The sequence below is a fragment of the Balaenoptera borealis genome, assembly GCF_965194805.1.
Source record: "Balaenoptera borealis genome assembly, chromosome: 4".
Lineage (NCBI taxonomy): Eukaryota > Metazoa > Chordata > Mammalia > Artiodactyla > Balaenopteridae > Balaenoptera > Balaenoptera borealis.
Window position 1 is genome coordinate 77,365,655 of NC_138861.1, and position 25,149 is coordinate 77,390,803.

General features: G+C 37.3%; 1 protein-coding gene across 4 annotated transcripts in view; it reads left to right on the forward strand.

Annotated features, from left to right (window-relative positions):
* The window catches only part of SCFD2 (sec1 family domain containing 2), a 394,904-nt gene that overhangs the window by 186,957 nt on the left and 182,798 nt on the right, over nucleotides 1–25,149 (forward strand). Inside the window, exon 6 of one of the 4 annotated variants that reach the window (XM_082390563.1) lies at nucleotides 1,011–14,621. The exons of the other annotated variants lie outside the window; for them this stretch is intronic. Within the exon in view, the coding sequence (XP_082246689.1) occupies nucleotides 1,011–1,063 (53 nt within the window). The 3' untranslated portion in view covers nucleotides 1,064–14,621. Of the gene's footprint in view, nucleotides 1–1,010; nucleotides 14,622–25,149 lie in introns of those variants that run through there. 4 annotated transcript variants of the gene reach the window in all.

Here is a 25,149-nt window from a genome sequence, read left to right on the forward strand (position 1 = left end):
TTTAAGGAAAAAAAAGAAATCTAAGATTTTCCATGAAAGGCCCCCTTGTCTTTATGTTTTATTTGTCAACAGTCTCTATCCATCTGGTTGGATAGAAAAATAGGTCTTGCTGATTACTATCTTCTCGCTGTTTGAAGAAACCCTTCGTTGATTTTCCATATATATAGATAATTACCTGTGCTGCTTGTATGTGTAAAGAAATGTGTAAAGGGAGAAATGAACAGAAATACAAACCAAGGTTGGTGGACTTGTTCTTGGACATGACCGGTTTTTGCAGAGCTCGTCAAGAGCCCTTTCTCTAATGGACACAGAACTCCTAGTCTGCCTGCACACCAACAGCCTCCCCTTCTACACCTGCAAATCAAGAAGAAAGAGAGCAGGTGGTAGGGTGGGAAGGAAGTAGCAGGGGAAGGCCTGTTAGTGCTTGGCCTTGTATAGAACGCTTCACCTTTTTAAAATCACCTATTACCTCTGAGGTAGATGCTATTCACCACTGCACCCCACCCCCATCCTCAATACAGATGAGGAATCTGAGGACCAGAGGTTAAGAAGCTCCCAAGGGCACCCAGTTGGGAGGTAGCAGAGGCAGGATTTGAGCCCAGCCTTGCCTACCCAAAGGCTCTGTCTCTGAAGACAAGGCTGTGCCCCTTCTCTACCTGATTAATAGTCTCAAGTAGGCCTTGCAGGAGTCAAGACTCTCCTCCTCAAAGCTGCTCTGGGGCTGGTGAGACAGATCCTGGAAGTGGTAAGTTGAAGTGTGCTCTTGTGTTCAGCTCTCCTTGGGCTGGGACACAGAGACTCAAGAGGAGCCAGCATGGCCTGGGATTCTGGGCAGGTTTTGAGTTACATCGAGTGTAGAAAAAAAAAAAAAATCCCTCTCCTTGGTCTTTTTTTTTTTTTTTTTTTTTTAGAGTCTGTTAAGATGCAGAAATTTTGTGTAGGTGCAGTTAGAATTAATGCACCTTTGGCCTTCTGTCTCCAATAGTGCTTTCAACTGTTATCCCATACAGAATCCAAGATATGTGACAAGATGGTAGCACCTAGAGGCTCTGTGGTTACTTAAAAACCTGTTGGTGTTTCAAGGATATGTTAACATCTGTCCTGCTTCTACCATCTTCCTCACAATCCAGAAGTACTGTTCTGGCTGTGTTGTTTGTTGAGAAGCATGTGGTTCAGGATTCTTTCAGTTGTCAGACATGGAAGAAAACCCAACTGAATTAAGGAAAAAACAGAATTTATTGTTTCACATAAACTAAGAGTCCAAGGCCATCCAGCTTCAGGTACAGCTGGATCCAGAAGCTCAAACTGTGTTATCAGGACTCCTTCACCTCTGCCTGTGTTCTTCTCTACACACCTAGTGATTCCAGGTTTATAGCCTCTATAACTGTTAGTTGTTCATCAAATATTTCCAGCTTTCTTCCTTCTGGGTACATGGTAAGATTATGCTCCTTTGTCTCCTGAAGTTAGGTATGGTGATGTGATTTACTTTGACCAATAAAATATGTACGTAAGAGGCATGTGTCACTTCTTGTCAGAAGCTTTTATGATCCAGTGCATTATTCACTATGTCCTCTTCTCCCCACCATGGTGATCATTGAAACTTGTCAAGATGGAGTCTCCATCAGCTTAGGTCCCTGAACGACTTCAGTGAGTAGAGTTCCTTTGCTGATCCGTGATAGACATGTAACTTTTGTTACATTAAGTCACTGAGCTTTTGGCATTTTACTATAACATAATCTAGTCTATCCTGACTACTGTACATCCTCCAGGTTCATATACAAAGAAAAACAAGAGGTACTTCTATCCTGGTTTCTCAAATAAGAGTCCTATTATTTTCTCTGAATAGCTATAGTTAGATGATGTGCCCATTTCTGAATCAATCCTGTGGCCTAGGAATTCAGTGCTCTGATTGGTTAGGTGAAGGTCTCATCTTTATCCTTGAGCTGGAGGAGAAATTAGCCCATCCAATGCTCATGGACAGAATGAAAGAGATAAGGATATCAGAAGAAAGGATGAATGCTGGGCAGATTAAAACTAAACATGTCCTCTGAAGCATTTTATTTTTATTCAGGAGCAAGCAGCCCATTGTCAGAACTTTTTAGAAGGCCAGTGTCTGTAGAAACCTGCTAAAGAGAGTTTTATGGTCTTCTTTATTCCCACACTATAAATAGACATGTTAGGGAAAGAAATGTAAATTAGCAAGTCCAAAGTGGAAAGAATCTGTCAGCTACATATCCAGGTTCGGTAATAAAAGATTAAATTATTGATGTAACTGCCTTTCTTTAAGTTCCTCCCACAGTATCCCCCAATTTCAATATTTGTCCAGCTCTAGTGAAGATATTACCAATGAGAGAACGTGTCTGCTCTCTCTTTGGCTTCTTACAGTGATTCATAACCTTTCTACCTCTGATTGATGCTTATTAATTCGGCCTTCTGGGAATCAGGATGAAAGCAAATCTTATACTACTTTTATGTGTGTGGAAGTTTCTAGCATGAATCTGGCATAGGGTAACAAACAGGTTCTCACTGTACATTTTTTAAAATAATTTAAAGATACATATCTCAATCTTTTCTTCTTTGGGTTGATCTTATTTTTTTCATTTTTTTTCTTGAATGACATGCTTCTAAGTCTCCTAACTATATTGACTATTTTCTTCATCTTGTGCTCCAATTGGTCTATAAACCTGTTTTCCTTTTATTTTTTAATCCTTTCTATAATCTATATCTTTTAATTTGGTGTGTTTAGACCATTTACATTTATTGTAATTATTGAAATGTTTGGATTTAGGTCTACCATTTTATTATTTGTTTTCTGTTTGTTTCTTGTATTTCTCATTCTTCTGTTTTCCCTTTCCTTCCTTCTTTTGGGTGGTTTGAGCACTTTTTAGTATTGCATTTTTAATTTATATATTTTGTGTTTGACTCTATTTTTTTGTATAGTGTTTTTAGAGGTTGCTCTAGGGATTACAATATACATACTTAATATATCAACTTAATATTTTAGTACTTCAAATGGAACATAGAAACATTATTCACGTATATTAAAAACAGGTCTAGTGAAAATGAATTCTCTTAATTTTCTTTCATCTGAAAATATTGATTTCACCTGCAGTCCTAAGGAATATTTTCACTGAATATAGTTCTTTTCTCTTAGCACTTAAAAAATGTTGTTTCACTTTCTTCTGGACTCCAGTGGTTTCTGATGAGAAATCTAAAATCATTCTAATTTCTGGGTTTGGGGATGTTTTGAACTCAGTCTGGGGGAAACAAGAGATGGAAATGGTATACTTCCCACTAGTTTGATGGGATTTCAAAGTCTGGTCTCTTTCATTCTGGTTTCATGCACTCTGTACAGGTTTTGTAATGGGAGATAAAATGATGGAGTGTGCTTACTTCATCTAACCCAGAGCCTCTCTATGCATCTGTTTTGGGGAGGAGTGGATATGTAGTTCAACAGAAGCTGCTAAACCCTGTTATATATTAATAAAATATGTGCGGTATGTATGTATATATGTATATATTTAATAAACACATATTACTTACATATATGTGCCAAGCATAATTTTAGGTCTGTTGCAAATTAATTAATTTAACACTTATGACAGTCCTATGAGGCATGTACAATTATTGTCCCATATTTTACAGATGAGGAAACTCAGGGACAGAAACTTTAAGTTGCCCAAGTCACATAGCTAGCAAGTGGGGAGCCAGGATTCAGATCCCTGGGGAGTCTGGTTCAGAGTCCAACTCTTAATCATTACACTAAACTGTTGCTAATTAAATTGTTATAATTATATAGTTATATAAAAAACAAGAAGAAGAAAAGAAAAAATAATAGCTCATCATTATTGAGCACTTTCTAGATCTTTGTTCTATACTAATAACTTTATACACATCATCTCATTGAATTAGTTTGTTCATTCATGCAGTTTTTATTGAGAATTATGTTAGGTACCGTGTGAAGTGCTTGGGCCTAGAAGCGAGCAAGAGAACAGTTCCCTGCCCTGATGGAGGTTGTATTCTAGCAGAAGGGTTATTAAACAAATGACTCCCATGTAATTATGTGATTGCAGTGTGAAAAGTGTTACAGAGGAGACTATTAATGGGGAGAGCATTCTAGTGGGGTTTCTAATTTAAAATCTACCAGTCATGATAGGATAGATTATTTTGAAATAAAAAACAACCTCAAATTTTCAGTGGCTTAAAACAATGAAATTTATTTCTTGTTTATACTGCATGTCCATCAGAGAGTGGGCTGAAGGCTTTGTTCTGTGTTAGTATTTTTGTCTTCCTCAATCAGGGGCACAGGTTGACAGAGCAGCCACCAACAAGCACATGGCCATTCTCAGGAGAAGAGGAAAAAGCATGGTAGACAGGACTGACTATTGAATCTTTTACTAAGAAGTAACTGTAGCTTCTGCTCACATTTCATTGACCAGAGTAAGGATATGATCAGTCCTAACTTACAGGGGATAGGAGAAGTAGTTCTGCTGTGTGCCTAGAAGAAGGAAACCCAGAAATATTTGGGGAGCAGCACTAAGATCACCAGGTTTGTCTTGAGGTCAAGGAAGACTTCTTTAAGAGACATTGTTTGGGTTGAATTCTTAAGCAAAAGGCAAAGGGATTGAGGTTGAGAAGTAGATGGAAAGGCAAATGTGACTAAAGTAATGGGAGTAAACAGAATTATACAAGGTCTTGTAAGTTAAAGGGGTTTGGGTTTTATTCTAAGAGCTATGGGAAGCCAGCAAGAGGTTTTGAGTGGAGGTAATCAGATTTGCACTTTAAATGGGATCCTATGGTTGGTGTGGAGAGTGAATAGGATGGGAGTGAGAATGAGTAAGGATAGGCCAGAGAGAACACTGTTGTCCTAGTAGTATAGGCTAGAGAATATGGTAACTTGATTTAGGCAGTAGCAATTGACAGAAATGGGTGGATTAGAGAAACAGCATTTGGAGATGGATGGAATAATCCTCCGTGATCCCAAGGAATCTACTAGTCTCCATTTTCTCCATGAGGAAACTAAAGCTTGGGGAAATAACAAAGCTTTGCTAGTTAGTGGCAAACCAGGAATTCAAACCTGACCTGATTCCCAAACTTGTACCCTTAACTGCCATATCACACTACTTTGGTAGAACATACTGAGAATAGTTTATGTCCCTGGAATGGAGAAAAGGTTGGAGAGCTTACATTGCAAATGGTCAGGGCTCCCACTTGGCTCAGGTGGTGCTTGCAGACCCTTTTATGGCAGATGCCAGGACTCTTACTGTTCTCTACTCACCTATATGGGCCTGGGATCCTGAGCCGTACTGGCTGCACAGTAAATCCCAGTCAGGCTTATAGTGAGGTGATGTTAAAGTCAAAGTTGAGAATCTTATCTAAATGCTTCCATTTAAATTAATTTATGCATTAAGACTAGAAGCTTGATGTTGTAGGGTTAAAGTACTTTGGAAATTTTAGTGCATCCTGATTCCTTCCTTCCTCTCTCCCTCCTTTCTTCCATTCTATGTTCCCTTCTTCTTTCTTTCATCCATTCACTTGGTCATTAATCATTTTTTGAGTGACGTTTATTGCAGGGCAGTATAGTAAAATGATTCATAAAGTAGAACTCCAAAGTCCTTCCATAAACCCTTTTCCATACCTTCTACTGACATCAGAATTCCAGGCCTAGCTCAATATCCACCAGTCCATGAAGCCTTCTCCACTTCTGCTGAGGAGTTCTGAATGACTTTCACTGTGGTTATTTTTAAGTGCAATTTATCTTAGACTAACCTCCTACTTCTCTCTGTAGCTTGTTCTTGAGAATAGGGAGCTCATACTTTTTACTTCTTTCACTTTCCGTAATGTACTCATCATGATACTAAGTATGCAGCTACTTCCTAATACACTCAAGAATAGAACAATAAATTTTTTATCTTAATCTTTATATGACATTGATTTTTGAACATGATAAACTGTGAAATACAAGTGGTCTTGAAATATAATCGTTCATAAAATCCATGTAACAAATCAGAAACCCAAATTAATTATTCAAATATGGAAATTTTTTAAAACAATATTATTTTTTAAATTAATTTATTTTTGGCTGCACTGGGTCTTCGTTGTTACACGCGGGCTTTTCTCTAGGTGCAGCGAGTGGGAGCTACTCTTCGTTGTGGTGTGCGGGCTTCTCATTGCAGTGGCTTCTCTTGTTGCAGAGCACAGGCTCTAGGCGTGTGGGCTCCAGCAGTTGTGGCTCGTGGGCCCTAGAGCGCAGGCTTAGTAGTTGTGGCACACTGGCTTAGTTGCTCTGCGGCATGTAGAATCTTCCCGGACCAGGGCTCGAACCTGTGTCCCCTGCATTGGCAGGCGGATTCTTAACCACTGTGCCACCAGGCAAGTCCTGGAAATTTTTAAATAGTAAAATTAGCAATGTTGCCTAATATTCTTTTTCTGTTCCAGGATCCCTCCAGGATTCCATATTACATTTAGTCATCATATCTCCTTAGGTTTCTCCTGGCTATGACAATTTCTCAGACTTTCGGTATTTTTGATGACCTAGATATTCTTAAGGAGTACTGTGCAGGTATTTTGTAGGATGTTCCTCAACAGAGATTTTTCTGAAGTTTTTCTCATGATTAGCCTGTAGTTACATTTACATTTCCTGCCTCAGTCCTAGAATCAGCTATTTCTTCAAGGAGCCCTGGTTCCTTTCACTGGAGAATGGTATTAGAAATCAAGATCTGGTGCTTAGTATGCTCATTGCTGTTGGGATGTTATTCTTCTAGACCCTCTCAGCTAACAAAGCAAGGAAATATATGTATGTATGTAAACCCACGTAAATATACACATTTATAAATATTTCCATTATAAAACCATCTGTATTCAGATTAAGCTAAACATTAGTTTATATTGATGTCTCCAACTCTAATTCATTACCATGTGGCTCATTCTAACCTCATTCCCCTTGTTTTTCTGTATACTTCCACACCAACAGTTAGAAACCTGGCTTCCACCATCCTCCATCCATTTATTCAATGGGTTAGATTCAGTTTATGCACCGTTCCCCTCCATTAGGATACTACATAAGTGAAGTTGTAGATTTCTCAGGGTACCATATACAGAACCATCCCTCTTCAGTTGTGATGTTAATCACCTGGTCAAGGTTTTGTCGGGTTTCTTCCTGTAATATAGTTACTGTGTTCTCCCTTGCAACTAATAAAGCAATTTATGGTCATTTGCTTTGAAACAATGCACATATCTTGCTCCACATAAAACTATCACCCATTGATTCTTGCTCATACCGTTCTTACAGTGATGGTTACTAAAAAAATGGTGTTTAACTCTACCATATCGCTACTCATTAGTTGACATTCTACGAGAAGGAAAAGCTCTCTTCTTCGCTAGCTGTCTATGTATATATTTATCTATTTATTATCAGTGTGGATTCCTATTTAATTAATGTATTATAATTCACTAATTTTGGTGCCAGTTGTCTCAGATCTGGCAGATGTTAGCCTCTTCAAGCTGGCTCCCATATGCATTTGACATGCCTCATTATTTTGGGACATTTCCTTACTTTCTGGCACAGCAAGATATTCCAGGCTCATCTTATGCCTTTCTTGCTTCATCCCTGGAATCAGCCATTTTTTTTTTTTTAATTCCCTGGTTCCTTTCAGTGGGGAGTGGTATGCAGAAACCAAGATCTAAGCACTAGGTATACTCATTGTTTACGATGTGTCATAGCCTCTAGGCCCTTCAGCAGACAAAATTAGGGAAAAAATAAAATTTTTTTAACATACATACAAATAAATAAAAATGCACATACATACAAATTCATATTAGAAGCATATATACATTAGAAAATGAGTGTTATATCTATATATAGTTATATCATTAGTTATATAGTTATATAACTATATATTTGTCTAGTAGATGAATATATGTACCTGCCATTCTACTCCAACCCCCAGGGTTCCTCCTTGCCTTTGCCCCATTCCATATTTGCATTTCACTTTTTCACAGCGAGAGCCCTGGCTCTCAGCAACGTCAACACATTTACTCCATTTGCTTAATCCTACAGGGCACAAACAAAAAGAAAAAAGCAGTTTCAGAATTGCTATACTCATAGCACTATGAAAAAGAAGCCTACGAAATATAGTTCAAGGTTTGCTTGCAGTTCTTTTTCTTCCTGGACTGAAGGTATTTATCAAAGCATTGTGTTCTCAAGTTACTTGCATCACTTCTTCCCTTACCTGCCCACCCGCGCCACAACATGGTTCTATTTTTCAGTTGGGATCATATGTTTATTTGTTTGCATTCAGTTTCAGGGTTCTCTCCGAAGCTTATTGATTTAATTGTACTTTTGAATATGTGCAACATTAACATTCTTCCACATTTAAAATTATACAGAAGATGTGTTCAGAAATGTTACTCACTCCTCCATCACTTTCAACTTGTATTCCACCCACCTCATTCATTCCTTTCTCGGTAACCAATTTTACTGGTTTCTGATTTATTCTTCCTGTGTTTCCTTTTGCAAAAATAAGCAGGGAAATGTAGGTTTCTTACTTCCCCCTTTTTCTTACACAAAGGCAGCATACTGTATGTACTGTTTTGTACTGTGCTGTTTTAACTTAATATATCCTGGAAATTATTCCATATCAGTTCATAGAGACCTTTCTTGTTCTTTACTACATTCGCCTAGTGTTTCATGGTGCGAATGCACCATTCTTTATTTAACCACATCCTGTGGTTGGATATTTAGGTAATTTCTAATATTTTGTGATTACAAATGATGGTGCAATGGGTAACCCTATGTATACGTGTTGGAAATATATGATCAGGATAAACTGTAGTCATGGTATTGCTGGGTCAAGGATAAGTGATTTAGTTTTGTTAGATATTGCCAAATTCCCCATCCATATGGGTTGTACCCTTTTACCTTCCCACCAGCCATGTAGGAGAAGGCCTGTTTCCCTTTAGCCTCACAACAGACTGTATGGTCAAGCTTTTGATTTTTTGCCAATCTGATGGGTGAGGTATTTCAATATTGTTTTAATATGATTTCTCTTTTAAGTGAAGCTGAACATCTTATCATATTTTAATGTCATTTATATCTTTCATGGGAATTTTTATTCATGTCTTTTGTACATCTTTCTGTAATATTTTTGGTCTGTTTTTGATCAGTTTTTAAAAGTTCTTTATAAATTAGGGATATTAGTCCTTTATCTAGGATGTACTTGCAAATATTTTCTTCTAATGTGTTGTCTTCTGGCTTCGCATACAGTGGTTTTTGCCATGCATTTTTTTTAAGATAATCGAATATATCAGTCTTTTTAAATTGCATCTGGATTTTGAGTCACAGTTAGAAAGCCTTTTTAACTTTCAGGTTATAGAAGAATTATTTAAGAATTCACTCATTTAAAAAAATTAATTGCATAATATTATTTTTAAAATATCTTATTAATTTAGAGTTTGTGCTTATGGACAACATGAAGAATGGATCAAAATTTATCATTTTTCAAATGACTATCCAGTTGTCCAAATACCATATATTAAAAAGCCATCTTTATTCCCACATTTTGGGATGCACCTTATCATATACTAATTTCCATCTGTCAGTTCTCCTTCTGGACTTGCTCTTCTGTTTCATAGGTCTATTTGTGCTCCAAGACCACACCATTTTAGTTATAGAGACTTTGTAGTAGGTTTTAATATTTCTTTTAGCTATTCCCTCACAACTCTTTCTTTACATTGTTTTCCTTAGATAATCTTGTGCAATTATTTTTTCATATGAACTTTAGTATTTAGTAAAGTCAATTTGTTTATTTCCAGAAAAAAATGGCTCCTTGGTGTTTTTATTGGGATTTCACAAAATTTATAAATTGACTTGGAGATCACAGGTATATTTTGATAATGTTGAGATGGAGATGTCCTAACCAAGAACCAGGGTTATCTTTCCATTCGTTCAAATCTGCAATTGTGTTTTAGAGGAGTGTTTTAAAACAGTGTTTTTCACATAAATTTTAAGCTTTTCAAGTTTATTTAAGTTCTTTTTAAGTTTACCTTTTTCTTTTTTTTTTTTTAATGGCTTAAAACACAAACATTTATTTTCTTATTATGTCCATGCTTAAAAAAGCAGGAGCAGCTTAGCTGGATGGTTCTGTTTTAGGATCTCTCATGACACTGCAGTGAAGGTGTTGGCTGGGGTTGCAGTCATCTCAAGACCTTACCACCACTGGAAAATCTGCTTCCAAGGTCACTCACAAGGATGTTGTCAGGTGGCCTCTGTTCCTAACAGGCTGTTACCTGGAGATCTCAGTTTCCCACTACATGGTCCTCTCCATAGGGCTGTTTGAGTGTCCTCATGATATGGCAGCTGGCTCTCTGTGCTCCAGAAACTTTCTAACAAGGAGAAAACTTTCCAACAAGGAGAAAACTTTCCAACAATGAAGAAAGAAATCTTCCAGCAAGAAGCCTGGATAGGAAATTGACATCCCTTTTGCCTTGGGTACCAAAATCTGGGGGCAGGTGCACTCTGAGTTTCCCTTAAGAAGAAACTTCTTATGGTTTTTTTGTGTGTTTGTTTTTTGTTTTTTTTAATGTGGCCTTGGCACGAACCCTCGGTGCCTGCTGCATCTCCTCTGTCCTCCCTTAAGTTTACCTTTTTCATTGTTACTGTAAATGGAGTTTTCTCTACCATTATATCTTTTAACTTCAGCCAGTGTTTTTAACATTTCTATTTACAAGCAATGCTTAACACATTTGTTTTTTCATTTCAAACAACTATCTCAGCACAGCCAGACTGTGTGCAATGCATCAAAGATAGTTCTTCCATGAGTAACTTTCTCTGTGTCAGCAGATACGGTTAAAACTTTACACATGTACTGTGGACTAGAATCCACTAGAACCTTCGCCATCTGGAATTCAGAAGATCAGCTATTATTAAAGGGAGAATATCATTCTGGAAGCTCTGTGAGTTGCTCTTTGGATTAGTGCAACAGGAATGGTATAACCACGGTCAGAGAAAGGAACAGGACCAGAGATCACACCAGATCACACAGCCGCATTTGAATGTGCAGCTCGTCAAGCTGGGTTTCTGTACAACATGGGAGTGACTCATGTAGCCCCATAAAGTCACTCAAACTGAGTTTCTGCAAGCCAGTCCTTTTTACAGTGCATGAGGGGTGAAGTGTGTTAAGTAGTTTACCATACAGAACGCACTGGTAGTTTCTTCCCTGTCCCTGGGATCTGCAGTGCTTCAGTGTAAACTTTGTGTTTGACATTTCTCTGTCTCTGATGAGGCATTTGAAGTTGTGCCAGAAGTGGAGATCTGTCCTTTCTGTACTTAATCTCACAGCTGTGGGTTTGCGTGGTTCATTCGGCAACACAGTTTGGGGTAGTGATGATTATTTATGCTAAAACTCTGAGCATTTGTATAGTCATGAGATTTCAGTGGCAACTTACAAGCTGTTTTTTACACATTACTTCCAACATTAGTAAACTTTACACTCACTAGAAAAGAGAGATACTAGAAAATACTAAAAAAGAAAGGGAATTTTCAGGACCCAGAATAAGGCTGAAATAAAACCAGAAGTTCAATTTGTACAATCTCTTGATACTTGCTGGGTTTGGCTGAGGTCATATGAGATTCCGTAGGGAACTTTGTGTGTTTGTTCATCTCCAACTATTCGTCCCTCATCCAAGTCTTATTCTCATGCGTATTTTGTCAGAATACCTTTTAAAGCATCTTTTTGATAATAGGAATTTGTAATGTAGTCCTAATAACCTTTCAACACCTCATTTAATGAAGGCAATTAAATTTTGCTAACTAGCCTGGATAGAAAAATTTTCTTATGACTAACTGAATAATCAGATTAAGAAACCGTTTCTCTATATACATGCATGCATGTGCACAGATTTCTTTATTTATATAATTTATTTAGTCTCTTACAGCTGTGATGGTATTTCTGATTCTTTTTTTTTTTTAAACATCTTTACTGGAGTATAATTGCTTTACAATGGTGTGCTACTTTCTGCTTTATAACAAAGTGAATCAGCTATACATATACATATATCCCCATATCTCCTCCCTCTTGCGTCTCCCTCCCACCGTCCCTACCCCACCTCTCTAGGTGGTCACAAAGCACCAAGCTGATCTCCCTGTGCTATGCGGCTGCTTCCTACTAGCTATCTATTTTACGTTTGGTAGTATATATTAGTCCATGCTACTCTCTCACTTCGTCCCAGCTTACCCTTCCCCCTCCCTGTGTCCTCAAGTCCATTCTCTACATCTGTGTCTTTATTCCTGTCCTGCCCCTAGGTTCTTCAGAACCATTTCTTTTTTTTTAGATTCTATATATATGTGTTAGCATACAGTATTTGTTTTTCTCTTTCTGACTTACTTCACTCTGTATGACAGACTCTAGGTCCATCCACCTCACTACAAGTAACTCAATTTTGTTTCTTTTTATGGCTGCGTAATATTCCATTATACATATGTGCCACATCTTCTTTATCCATTCATCTGTCAATGGACACTTAGGTTGCTTCCATGTCCTGGCTATTGGAAATAGAGCTGCAATGCACATTGTCTTACATGACTCCTTGTGAATTATGGTCTTCTCAGGGTATATGCCCAGTAGTGGGATTGCTGGGTCCTATGGTAGTTCTATTTTTAGTTTTTTAAGGAACCTCCATACTGTTCTCCATAGTGGCTGTATCAATTTACATTCCCACCAACAGTGCAAGAGGGTTCCCTTTTCTCCACACCCTCTCCAGCATTTATTATTTGTAGATTTTTTGAAGATGGCCATTCTGACTGGTGTGAGGTGATGCCTCATTGTAGTTTTGATTTGCATTTCTCTAATGATTAGTGATGTTGAGCATTGTTTCATGTGTTTGTTGGCAATCTGTATATCTTCTTTGGAGAAATGTCTATTTAGGTCTTCTGCCCATTTTTGGATTGGGTTGTTTGTTTTTTTGATATTGAGCTGCATGAGCTGCTTGTACATTTTGGAGATTAATCCTTTGTCAGTTGCTTCATTTGCAAATATTTTCTCCCACTCTGAGGGTTGTCTTTTCATCTTGTTTATGGTTTCCTTTGCTGTGCAAAAGCTTTTAAGTTTTGTTAGGTCCCATTTGTTTATTTTTGTTTTTATTTCCATTTCTGTAGGAGGTGGGTCAAAAAGGATCTTGCTGTGATTTATGTCTTAGAGTGTTCTGCCTATGTTTTCCTCTAATAGTTTTATAGTGTCTGGCCTTACCTTTAGGTCTTTAATCCATTTTGAGTTTATTTTTGTGTATGGTGTTAGGGAGTGTTCTAATTTCATTCTTTTACATGGAGCTGTCCAGTTTTCCCAGCACCACTTATTGAAGAGGCTGTCTTTTCTCCATTATATATTCTTGCCTCCTTTATCAAAAATAAGGTGACCATATGTGTGTGGGTTTATCTCTGGGCTTTCTATCCTGTTCCATTGATCTATATTTCTGTTTTTGTGTCAGTACCATACTGTCTTGATTACCATAGCTTTGTAGTATAGTCTGATGTCTGGGAGCCTGATTCCTCCAGCTCTGTTTTTCTTTCTCAAGATTGCTTTGGCTATTTGGGGTCTTTTGTGTTTCCATACAAATTGCGAAATTTTTTCTTCTAGTTCTGTGAAAAATGCCATCGGTAGTTTGACAGGGATTGCATTGAATCTGTAGATTGCTTTGGGTAGTATAGTCATTTTCACAATGTTCATTCTTCCAATCCAAGAACATGGTATATCTCTTCATCTCTTTGTATCATCTTTATTTCTGATTCTTAATAACCCCAGGGCCATCATTGGGAATGCTGATACTTTTAGAATGTAGTAAATAATAATAATAGATAATATTTATTGTACACATCTGTGCCAGGCACTATTCCAAATGATGTATTTATTCTTCATAGGAGCCCTATTAACTGGTTTCTATTATTATCCTGCATTGAACAAATGAGGAAACTGAGGCAAGTTAAATAACTTACCCAAGCTCACTCAGGTAATAAGTATTGGTAATTTAATCCCTGGATTCTTAACTACCACAGAAGTAACCACTTAGCAAAAGTGAGGCTAAAAATTCTGGTTACTAGCTAACATGACAGATAAGAGTCCTCTTACTTTCATTTTCTCCACCAGTTCCCTGATAACCACTTTGGCTTCCTTTTAATTTACTTGTACCATCATTTATTGGTATTTCTGGTGTTTCTACACTAGTTTTTCCTTTATACATCCATTTTCACAGAACTGGGATGAGGTTCAATTCAGTGTCATGCCAAGGGTTTTATAAACGTTCACATACTGCTTATCCGTAAATACTTTGTTTTATTAAGGAACCAAACCCTCCAATACATTAACACCCACTAGGGGGCATTTAATGAGGGAAATGGCTAATAATTATGTGTGCAGTAGGCACAAAGTAGGAGGAATGTTATGATAGTTTATGCTTTTCTATTTCAACTCTCAGCTTTGTGAAATTTTGTGATCCCATGTGGAAAAAATAGATTGCTGAAACAGTCCTATGAGTGACATTAGTGATTTGGAAAACTGGGGAAGACTTGTAATTGTTTACTGCTTTTGTATTTCTAACATTAATGGTCATGGTAGAAATGGTGGAAGCAATATCCTGGTACACCTTTTATCCTTCTGGAGACAATTGAAATAAGCACAACAGATATATTGGGTTTTCTTGCAGATATATATATATATATATATATATATATACACATACACACACACACACACACATATGTGTGTGTGTATGTATATGTATATATACATATATACATATATATGTGTGTATGTATATATACATACACATATATGTGTGTGTATGTATATATACATACATACACACACATATATGTGTATGTATATATACACATATATACATAAACTCATATATATTTTCTTCTCCATTCCCCCCTTTTTATACAGATGTTAGCATTGGACTCTGCCTTGCTTTTTTCACTTAATAAATTAATTAATATTACATAGTGTATTATCATGTTATATTAATATTAATTAATATTACATGGTATATTATTATGTATTTTATCAGACAAATTGTAATGTAAATTCATCACAGGCTGAGAATGTGCCATTATGTCTCTGTCTACATACTTGCAGCACAAAGCCTGTTATACTATACTATGTAAATATTTGTTCAGTGAAATGAAGCACACATCTGGGCTGCAATTTGCACATCATGTGGCAATTTCTAATTTAGCTCTGATTCACTGGGATTATTTTACATGTATAGCATTCTGTTGTCATTTTGATGTCTCCTTTTTTGCCACACTTACCTAAAAACCTTCAGTGATGTCGATTTTGACCTTGGAAGATTTGTATTTCTTTAATTACTAAATCTCTGCATCTTTTGAGAGTTTTGATGTCCCAGAAGAATGAAAACTAAAAGAATTACTTTTAAGAGAAAAGCTATAAATTATTATAATTAGAAAAAAAGGCATGACCAACTGTGTCTTAATAGTGAAGATGTGATATTGCTAAAACAGATTAAAAAGTACCAGACTCCATAGCTATATACTTCAGAGTGTATCTTTTCTCCCAGAAATACTCAGTCTGCCTGTGTTCTGTCACAGGCCACCTAAGCAGTTTTTATGAAAGTTGTAGCCACAAGACTCAAGAGGGATTTTGGGTGTTCTAAATTTTTGAACTGAAGGTTGAAATAAACTGACATTTGATAGAACAATAACCCATAATTAACTTTTATGTAACCATCAGATTTATGTAGATATTCTTGGAGGATTATGAAAATATAAGGTATTTTCCAGGGTCTGAATTACTGAAAGACCATCAGAGATAATGTATACTCTAGTGTTTTTTAGTTTTTTTTTTGCATTCTCAATCTCCCATTAATAGTCACTTTGGGATTTACACACCTCCCTAGCACAGAGTTTGCCAGATTTCTTCTTTTACCTATTTTCTTCTTTTCTTTAGGTGACAAGAGTCAAGTCTTTATTTCCGTTGGGAGATAGCACTTTTCCATCTTAGAAAAACTCATAGCATTGTTTCTTCCCATATGAATATCTCTTTTAACTTTGTATCTCCTAACTCTCTCCTCTCTCCTTTCAACAACAGACAGACACACAGTTTCCTTTTTGGAGTCCATGGCTTTAAACTTTACAAATCTTGAGGCTTTCTCTCTCATCTGTTAATGACTATACTGGCATAATATAGGACAAGATGATATAACACTCATTTGTATAATTTCCATCCAAAATTAAACAGCATGACAGCAGCTATAAGATTGTGGTCTTAGAGTCACATAATGAATCTCTGATGGAGTGTGCAGCTGTGAAGATTAGAGGTTCAGTGGCTAGGCAGACCTTTGTTTGGGTCACTGGTTCCTGGACCTAGGCAAGTCCCTAAACCTAAACCTCAGTTGTCTCACCTGTGAGGTAAGAATAATAATAGCAGCTTATCCCATAGGGGTGGCATGAAGATCAAAGGAGAGATCACATATGAAGCTCTGAATACAATGCCTGGCACAGATCAGTGCTCCATAAATATTAGCATTTAATTGTAAGCTCCATGAGGGCAGGGATTTGATTCATTCTGTTTATAGTTGTATCCCTGGCATGTAAGACCGTACCCATGGTAAGTTCTCCACAAGTATTTGCTGAATGAGTGAATGAATGGCTATTAAAGACCTCATGCTAGAATAGCACTTCCACAGTCACTGTTCTTTCCCCATCCCAAATCACATACTGTAGGTATTTTCATTCAAGCTCATTTATTTCCTATCTGGCTCATATGATCCTTTCCTATACCGTCTCCTAACATATTTAGCCATACCTGAGGTTCTAGGAGGACAGAGTGAAGAAGACTTGGTCTCTGCCCTCAAGGAACTTCTGTCTTACGAGGAAACACAACTAAACAGACAAGTTGCTTCTTGAAGAGGGGTCCCTTCCTGGTTTCATTCTTCATTCTATCTCTCTTGGCATTTTCAGTGAGTTTAGCTTGTACATTTTCTAAAAATTGCTGCCATGTATGATTTGAATCCAACAGAAAATCTGTTTGTGGGGAGATGTTTGTTTCGGGTTTCTTATTTTTTATTTTGTTGCCAAAATAGTTTTCACTTGTTATCCTCTTTTTGACTGGCTTCCAGTAGAACTGCAGATACAAAGCAACAGATGGCTGGGAAGAGGGTTTTGCAATGTCCCTTGGGCCCAGTGAAATCCCACTTGCCACCCAGACGTTGCAGTTTCTGAAAAACCTTCAAAGCTTCTCCAGTTTGTTTTCCATTTAAAAACTAAACAGTGCTTGGAAGTCACCATAGCATATTTTATTATTACCAAAGTGAGGTTCTGGCTGTTGTAGCTCTCTGTAGAAGAAGCAAATACACATATTGGCACAGATGTCTTTTAAATTAATTTTCTTTTAATGGTTGAGCATGTTTTGAGATGTCACAGGGGAAATATGTTTGTATAACTCTACATTCCTTAGAAATGATGCCAAGCAAAGATGTTCTGTGAATTAATAATATTAGCATTTAGTCAAGATACAGATTCTAAAATATTTAAAAATATGAAAATTCTATAAGCAGATAGGCCATCTAGAGATGGTCCTAACTTTTATCCACTGTCAAAGAAATTGCTCAGATTTACTTTGATGTCTTGTCAAGCAGTTTTGCCCTAACTTGTATAGAAGAACAATTCTTTTATTATAAATGTCTCATGACAAAATTAATTGGATGTCTTCTGACTATGCATGCTGTAATTTTTCTATTTCGTAGATGTTGTCTCTTTTGTAACTATAGAATTAAACAGAGAAATCATTTAAACCAGAAACCTGGTTGTTGACATATCTCTAATTGCATAAAGTAGCGTAATTGGACTTGATCAAAATTTAAAAATTTTTGCTTCAAAGGATACTATCAAGAAAGTGAAAAGACAATTCATAGAATTGGAGAAAATATTTGCAAATCTGTATTTGATAGTAGTCTAGTATTCAGAATATATGAGGAAGTCTTACAACTCAACAATTAAAAGACAACCCAACTGAAAAATGGGCAAAGGATTTTAATAGATGTTTATGCAAAGAAGATGACCAATAAGCGTATGAAAAGATGCTCAGCTTCATTAGCCATGAGGGAAATGCAAATCAAAACCACAGTGAGATAACACTTCACACCCATGAGAATGACTATATTTTTCAAAAAGTGTAATAATAAATGTTGGTGAGGATGTAGAAAAATTGGAAGCTTCATACATTGCTGATGAGAATGTAAAATGGTGCAGCCACTTTCAAAAATACGTAGCAGTTCCTCAGAAAGTTAAACATAAAGCTACCCTATGACCCAGAAATTCCACTCCTATACCCAAGAGAATTGAGGATGTATGTTTACACAAAAACTTGTATGTGAATGGTCACGGTAATATTATTCACAAAAGCCCCAAAGGAGAAACAACCCAAATCTTCATCAGCTGATGAATGGTTTGACAAAATGTGGTATATCTATACAATGGAATATTATTCAGTCATAAAAATAAATGAGGTACCGACATATGCTACAACCTGGATAAACCTCAAAAACATGGTAAGTGAAAGAAGGTAGACACAAAAGGGTTAGGGTCAGTGTTAGGGTTATATGATTCCATTTATGTGAAATATTTGGAATAGGCAAGGCTATAGAGACCAAAAGTAAATTAATGGTTGCCAGCGGCTTGCATGGTGGGGAAGAGGGAGGCGGGAAAAGGATAGGGAATGACTGCTAATGGGTCTGGGCTTCTCTGTGGGGTGATGAAAATGTTCTGGAATTAGATAGTGATGATGGTTGCACACTAAAATCCACTAAATTGCATGCTTTAAAATGGTGAATTTTATGGTATGTGAACTGTGTCTTAACTTTAAAAAATCAACATAGAAAATCTATTTAAAAAATTAATTAACGAATTAAGAATCATCTTGATATGAAAATATAACCGTCATTCAGTTGTGTTTTCTCCTTGAGGGCTTAATAAAAAGTTGTTTATGACAACAAATATCCCTCCCAGAATGTAAAGGATTGATTATACAGAAACCGTCTAGACTTAGTTACCCGACACACTAAGATAATTGCCTGAAATTCTGTGTGGTCAAGTATAGATTTAACCATATGTTTCATTTACCGGGCTTCAGGAGGTAGATTGTAGTTTGCAGTTCTGATTGAAATAATGTAGTGGATAACCCCCAAAGCTGGAATTATCACATACTTACTGTATTTCATCTACTCTAAGATGCACATTTTTTTCAAAATTTTAACATCTTTGGGACCTATCTTACAATTGTTGGTATCTTGGCTTGGATGAAATATGGCAGTTTTGGACTGTGTGTGTTTGCTTTTAATGCTTTTCTAGAGTGGTTAGCCATACAAAATTAACTTTGCTATTCCCTAAAAGGCCATTTATATTAAAATATCATTGCTAGTGCACCCCCAGTGGTATGTTTATTTTGAGGCTTTGAAACCCGGTTGTTGACCTATCTCCTAATTGCATAAAAAATAGTTCTCAGAGGTTAAAGGAAGGCTTCCCACATTTCCCGTCCAGTTCTTTATGGACTGAAGGGAGAAAGGCCTCTCAAGTCGTCCTACCTTCTTATTCCCTTCTGTCACATTGGGCCATTTGAAGGACTAACTGGAAACTTGAATTAAAAGTTCAAGTTAAAAAAAATCCTGTCTCTATATGTGATATTTTGATTTGAAACTTTGAGAATGAAGTCTTGAAAGTTTTTATGGTAGACCATAATTTAATAGTTTTAAAAAAAATTGCTATAGCCTATTTTAAACATACCATGAAATCCTGTAATACAATAGAATTAAAATTTTTTCCAGGTATCTTCTCTAAGACCTTTGGAAGCAGAAGGTTTTGGATTTCTGAGTGGAGATTGGGGAGGATATTGTTAATCCATGGTTTACAAAATGTTTGTTTTACCCCTAAACACAGAGAGAACCTGGTCATTACAAATGGCAATACTTCTTAAAAATATAAACATAAAATTAAAACTCAGAGCATACATAGGCTAAGAAGCAGTTGTCAAGGAAAGTAGAGAGGGAGGGAGTATTTTCACTATTAGAACACTTGGTTCTGTGTGATAGTATCCTTTTACAAAGGCAAAGCATTGCTGGCATTGCCTTTAAACAAATATATAACCCAGGCCATCTGTTCATATGTGTTATACAACTGGAATACCTAACTATTACAATAGCGAAGAAAGGAATTTCTTCACGTATATTATTAAAATGAGTATTTATACATAATATATCTTCTTATATATGTTTTCTGTATAGCACAGATATGTATCTGTATATGCCATATGGCCGTCAAACTATTCCCTAAGGTCTTGGCTCAATGGTGATTTGTAATGGAGAAAGTGACTTTCTCATGCTCTTAGTTGAAGACTTAATATTGGATAGTAAGTCCAAGTTATGAAGCACATTGTGAGGGAAGTGGAAGCATTTAGTAAGAGCCTAATAATTGCTGTGCCAGGAAACATATAATGGTAATTATTGGGTGCTGTGAATACTCTTTCCAATTTGGATTCTTGTTAAAAAATACTTCGGGTGCTTGGATGAGCACATGCAATGGACAATCTCTCCTCTCCCACTTTCTTTCCAGCACTGTTCAGACTCCTCCTGGTGAAAGGGGAGTAGCTCTTAGAGGGCAGGGACAACCACAAGAGGTCAATAAATTCTCAGTGCTATGTCTGCCTAGCTAGGCATTATAGCCAGTGATGGCACACATGGCCTAGATGCAGGATATCTGATGAAAAACTCATTTCAGACCCAAGATGATACGGTGAGGTGTAAGTCTTACTTGACCTACACCTCATTCTATATTACATCTTAACTCAGTGAGTGTGAGTAAAAGAACTGATTATAGCCATTGACAGGTTGATTGTTTTATTATATTAGCCAATACAGTATTGTGGATAAGACCATGGATAGTGGAATCAGATTATGTGGGTTCATATTCTGATTCCACTGTTTATTAGCTGTGTGACTTCGGGCAGGTTGTTTAACCTCTCTGTGCCTTAGGATTCTTATTTGTAATGTAGGGCTAGCAATAGCATGTGCCATATAGCAGTATCATCATAATGAAGTGAACCTCTTAGAACATTACCAGCACATAGAGTAATTGCCCAAGGATGCTTCTTGATTTGCTGTAGAAACCAAGTTATCAGGAAAAACCATCTTTGGAACTGGGGAAGGGCCTGAGCTGGGAAAGTAGCCTTGGACAGTGAAAGCCATCATGTGAACTTTGACCTGGAATCCTAGTCCCTTAAAAGGAAAGAAAGAGAGAGAGAGAGAGAGAGAAAGGAAGGAAGGAAGGAAGGAAGAGAGGGAGGGAGGGAGGAAGAAGGGAGAGAGAGGAAGGAAGGGAGGGAGGGAGGGAGGGAGGGAGAAAGAGAGAAAGAGGACTTCTAGTTTGGACCGTATTGTTTAGAGAAGCACGCAATGCACAGAATGAAAATTGAAACCTTGGGAGTATTTTCTCACCCAAATAAAAAAAATTTAAATAGCCTTTAAAATTATGGACTGTCTTTTTGTCAAAACGGTACCTTTAATATCAGGCTTTGCTACAAATTATTCATTAATTCCTTAATATGACTACTCTCTTTCCATTTCTGGGACTAAAATAGATTTCTGACCTATGAGTACTTTGATAATTTGAATTATTTGCTATTAAAAAATAAAGGGTAAATTGAGATTAAAGGCAATTTAGTGTAGTAGAAAGAATATAAGCTTGGTGATATAATGACCTGGCTGTAAAATTCTGTTCTGCCACTTAGGCTTTGTGATCCCAGGCAAGAACTTAACTTCTGTGAGCCTCAGTTCCTTGTTTGTAAAATGAAGCTAATTAAGGCATCATAGTTCAACGCAAATGGCAGTGCTCAGAAAATGGTTCCTATAATTTAGCCAATAAATAGTTGCTGTTAACCATGCAGAGGGTTCGGACAAACCAACCATTTTATCTGGTAGTTTCAGTGGTGGTGGTGCTCCTCAACACGCGGGAGCTTAACAGCGATCGCAGTGCCCCCGGCTGAACCTGACGCACGCAAGCTCTCAGGTAGAATTTTGGCCTGAAAAGGAAACTTAAAAATTTAAAGTATATCATGGGACTTCTCTGGCGGTCCAACGGTTAAGACTCTGCGCTTCCACTACAGAGGACATGGGTTCGATCCCTGGTCAGGGAACTGAGATCCCATGTGCCACGCGACACGGAAAAAAAAAAAAAAAACTTAAAGTATATCACAAAGAAAACTAGTATATATTTTAGATGTAAAATCCAGGAAACTAATAGCGACAGCTAATTATGTGATCTTGTGCAAGTTAACTGTTCTATGCCTCGTTTTTGATATAGGATGATTGGACTAGATGACCTTTGAGAAATAAATATTCATGAGTTCAGGAAAGATAGAATAAGCTTTTAATACCATGGAGACGATTCAGCATTTGTGAAACAAGGATATAAGTATTGCTGGAGTTTGCCGTGATTTGTTCAGAAAACTTGTGGATTTGAGAAAGGGAGGGGTGAAAATTAGATCTTAAAGCTGCAATATAATCTGTTAAACAGTCAAGCACTTAAGGAAATCATCTTAATAAAGTTTTGAAAGCACTCATCTAATATTGAATTAACTACATGTGGAAAACTTCTATTTTTATGTTATTTTTACTGTGGGATCTTAAAGTTAAAAGTGATCACACTTAGGCTGATTACCTGCATATGTATCCCCCATGCTAGATTTTCTCAGAACAAAGGAAGGTTCTTCCTAATGGGAAGAAAATACAGTGTAAGCTCCATGATGATGCTATTGGATGCTACAACAATATACTTTTGATAGCTGAATTGCATTTTTTAACATCTTTATTGGAGTATGATTGCTTTACAATGGTGTGTTAGTTTCTGCTTTATAACAGTGAATCAGCTATACATATACATATACATATATCCCCATATCTCCTCCCTCTTGCGTCTCCCTCCCACCCTCCCTATCCCACCCCTCTAGGTGGTCACAAAGCACCGAGCTGATCTCCCTGTGCTATGCAGCTGCTTCCCACTAGCTATCTATTTTACATTTGGTAGTGTATATATGTCCATGCCACTCTCTCACTTCGTCCCAGCTTACCCTTCCCCCTCCCTGTGTCCTCAAGTCCATTCTCTGCGTCTGCGTCTTTACTGAATTGCATTCTTAAGACCTTTTCTTGGCAAAGTTTGAACAATATACAAAATCTCTTCCAGTGCATTTAAATTAGGGTAATTACCAGGCCTGTTTGTCTCCAGATTCTCCTCTGCTGCTGAATGAAGAAATAATTTGTCCTTAAAAAAGTAATGCCAGTAGGGAAAAGAAACCCCATTGGATAAACCCAAGTGTGCTAGCAGCCGACTCTGGGCCAGTGTAAAGAAATGCTGCCGAGGAGCCCCTGTTTGCTACCATTTAAAGGCTCATCAAATTTGATGGAGAATTATATTGAAATGCTTAGAGTTGGCAGGTCCTTTTTTCCTCACAGCTTTTTAAATGACTTATTTTGCCACTGACTGGTCCACCCACCTCATTTTGCTCTTAATATTTCACTAGCACCTCTGCTCCTGACAGCTATGAGGACTCAACGCCAGCCAGGTATCAGCGGGCCCCCTCCGCCCAGCGGCAGCTTAGGAAGGAGGCTGACCAGAGCTGGGGAGCAGAGGCTTTTCATAAATAATGGTGTGTTCTTGTCAGTGGTTTTGGCCCTTGAAGGATGGTAACATGTTTCTATAGCAGATGGGTCAGCTCTTGCCTGCCATTCTGTCTTTTGAACTTCCTGTGCAAGAGTATGGTTTTCATCAACCTTGATGCTGTAGAGAACACCTACTTTATAAGATTGAATTTTTTTTTTTAGCCAAAAGAAAATAACTGAATGTTTTTGTGTGTAAAAGGTTTCTTTGGAAAAGATTAAAAGGGGGTGGAGTAGCCAGACCAGATGTCCAAGTGAAAAATTGTAACTATGATAGAAGCTTTTTCGTGTAACGCATGAAAATTAAGACTGAGGAGAACAACCCTTTCTAGGTTCAGATTTCATTAAATGCCATTAAGAAATTATACCTTTTGCTATAAAACTGCTTTCCCTTATTTTTTTGGTAAATAATCCCTGCACATAGATGTCAGTTTGCCCTCTTATGTCTACAGATCTTTTGGCAGGAAAACTACTGTCTCCTACCTTTTCTTTTTGGCATCTTGATCACATTTGCAGAAGGACAATCCAAATGCAGTGCTCACAGGGTGAGCAGGGTTTGGAATGCTGAGTGTGCTGGCCTCATTCCAATAGTATTTACTACTGGGAGCTAAACATGGCTCAGGTAAATTATAGGGACCCCATCAACCCTATTGGACCCATAAAATTAGCTTTATCCAAGCAGTAGAAAGTGAACGTTTCAAAGCTTCGTACATTTCCAGAGGGAAAAACAACACATATATTACTGTCATGTCTATGTAGTGGAAACACAAGTGTGTCCTACTTCAAGGAGCTCTAATATATAAAAATAGAAACATTTAAAGCACATAAACTAGGTGGTGATTAGATACCTTCCTACATTTACATTCAGATTATGATTACTTGACGATGAGAGTAAGTGGCAAACTGTTAGCGTCTATAGAGATAATTCTATTTACAGAGTTTAAGAAATGACTGCACGATACAGTGAGAATGCATAACGCAACCAGAAAGAAATGTCTGATGTTATTGTGGTTTTTGTCAGCAAAAGTCTCTGAGATTTGAAGACCAAATAAATCTGAGGGAAAATATAGCCCCATTAATTAAAATATGATTCACGTGTAATTTCTTTTTTTTTTTTAAATGACAAGAGTCAGATCATTCGGTCTAGAATTGTGGATTTTTTTTTTTTAAGATTGATTGATTGATTGATTGCTATGTTGGGTCTTCGTTTCTGTGTTAGGGCTTTCTCTAGTTGCGGCAAGCGGGGGCCACTCTTCATCGCGGTGCGCGGGCCTCTCACTATCTTGGCCTCTCTTGTTGCGGAGCACAGGCTCCAGACGCGCAGGCTCAGTAATTGTGGCTCACGGGCCTAGTCGCTCCGCGGCATGTGGGATCTTCCCAGACCAGGGCTCGAACCCGTGTCCCCTGCACTGGCAGGCAGACTCTCAACCACTG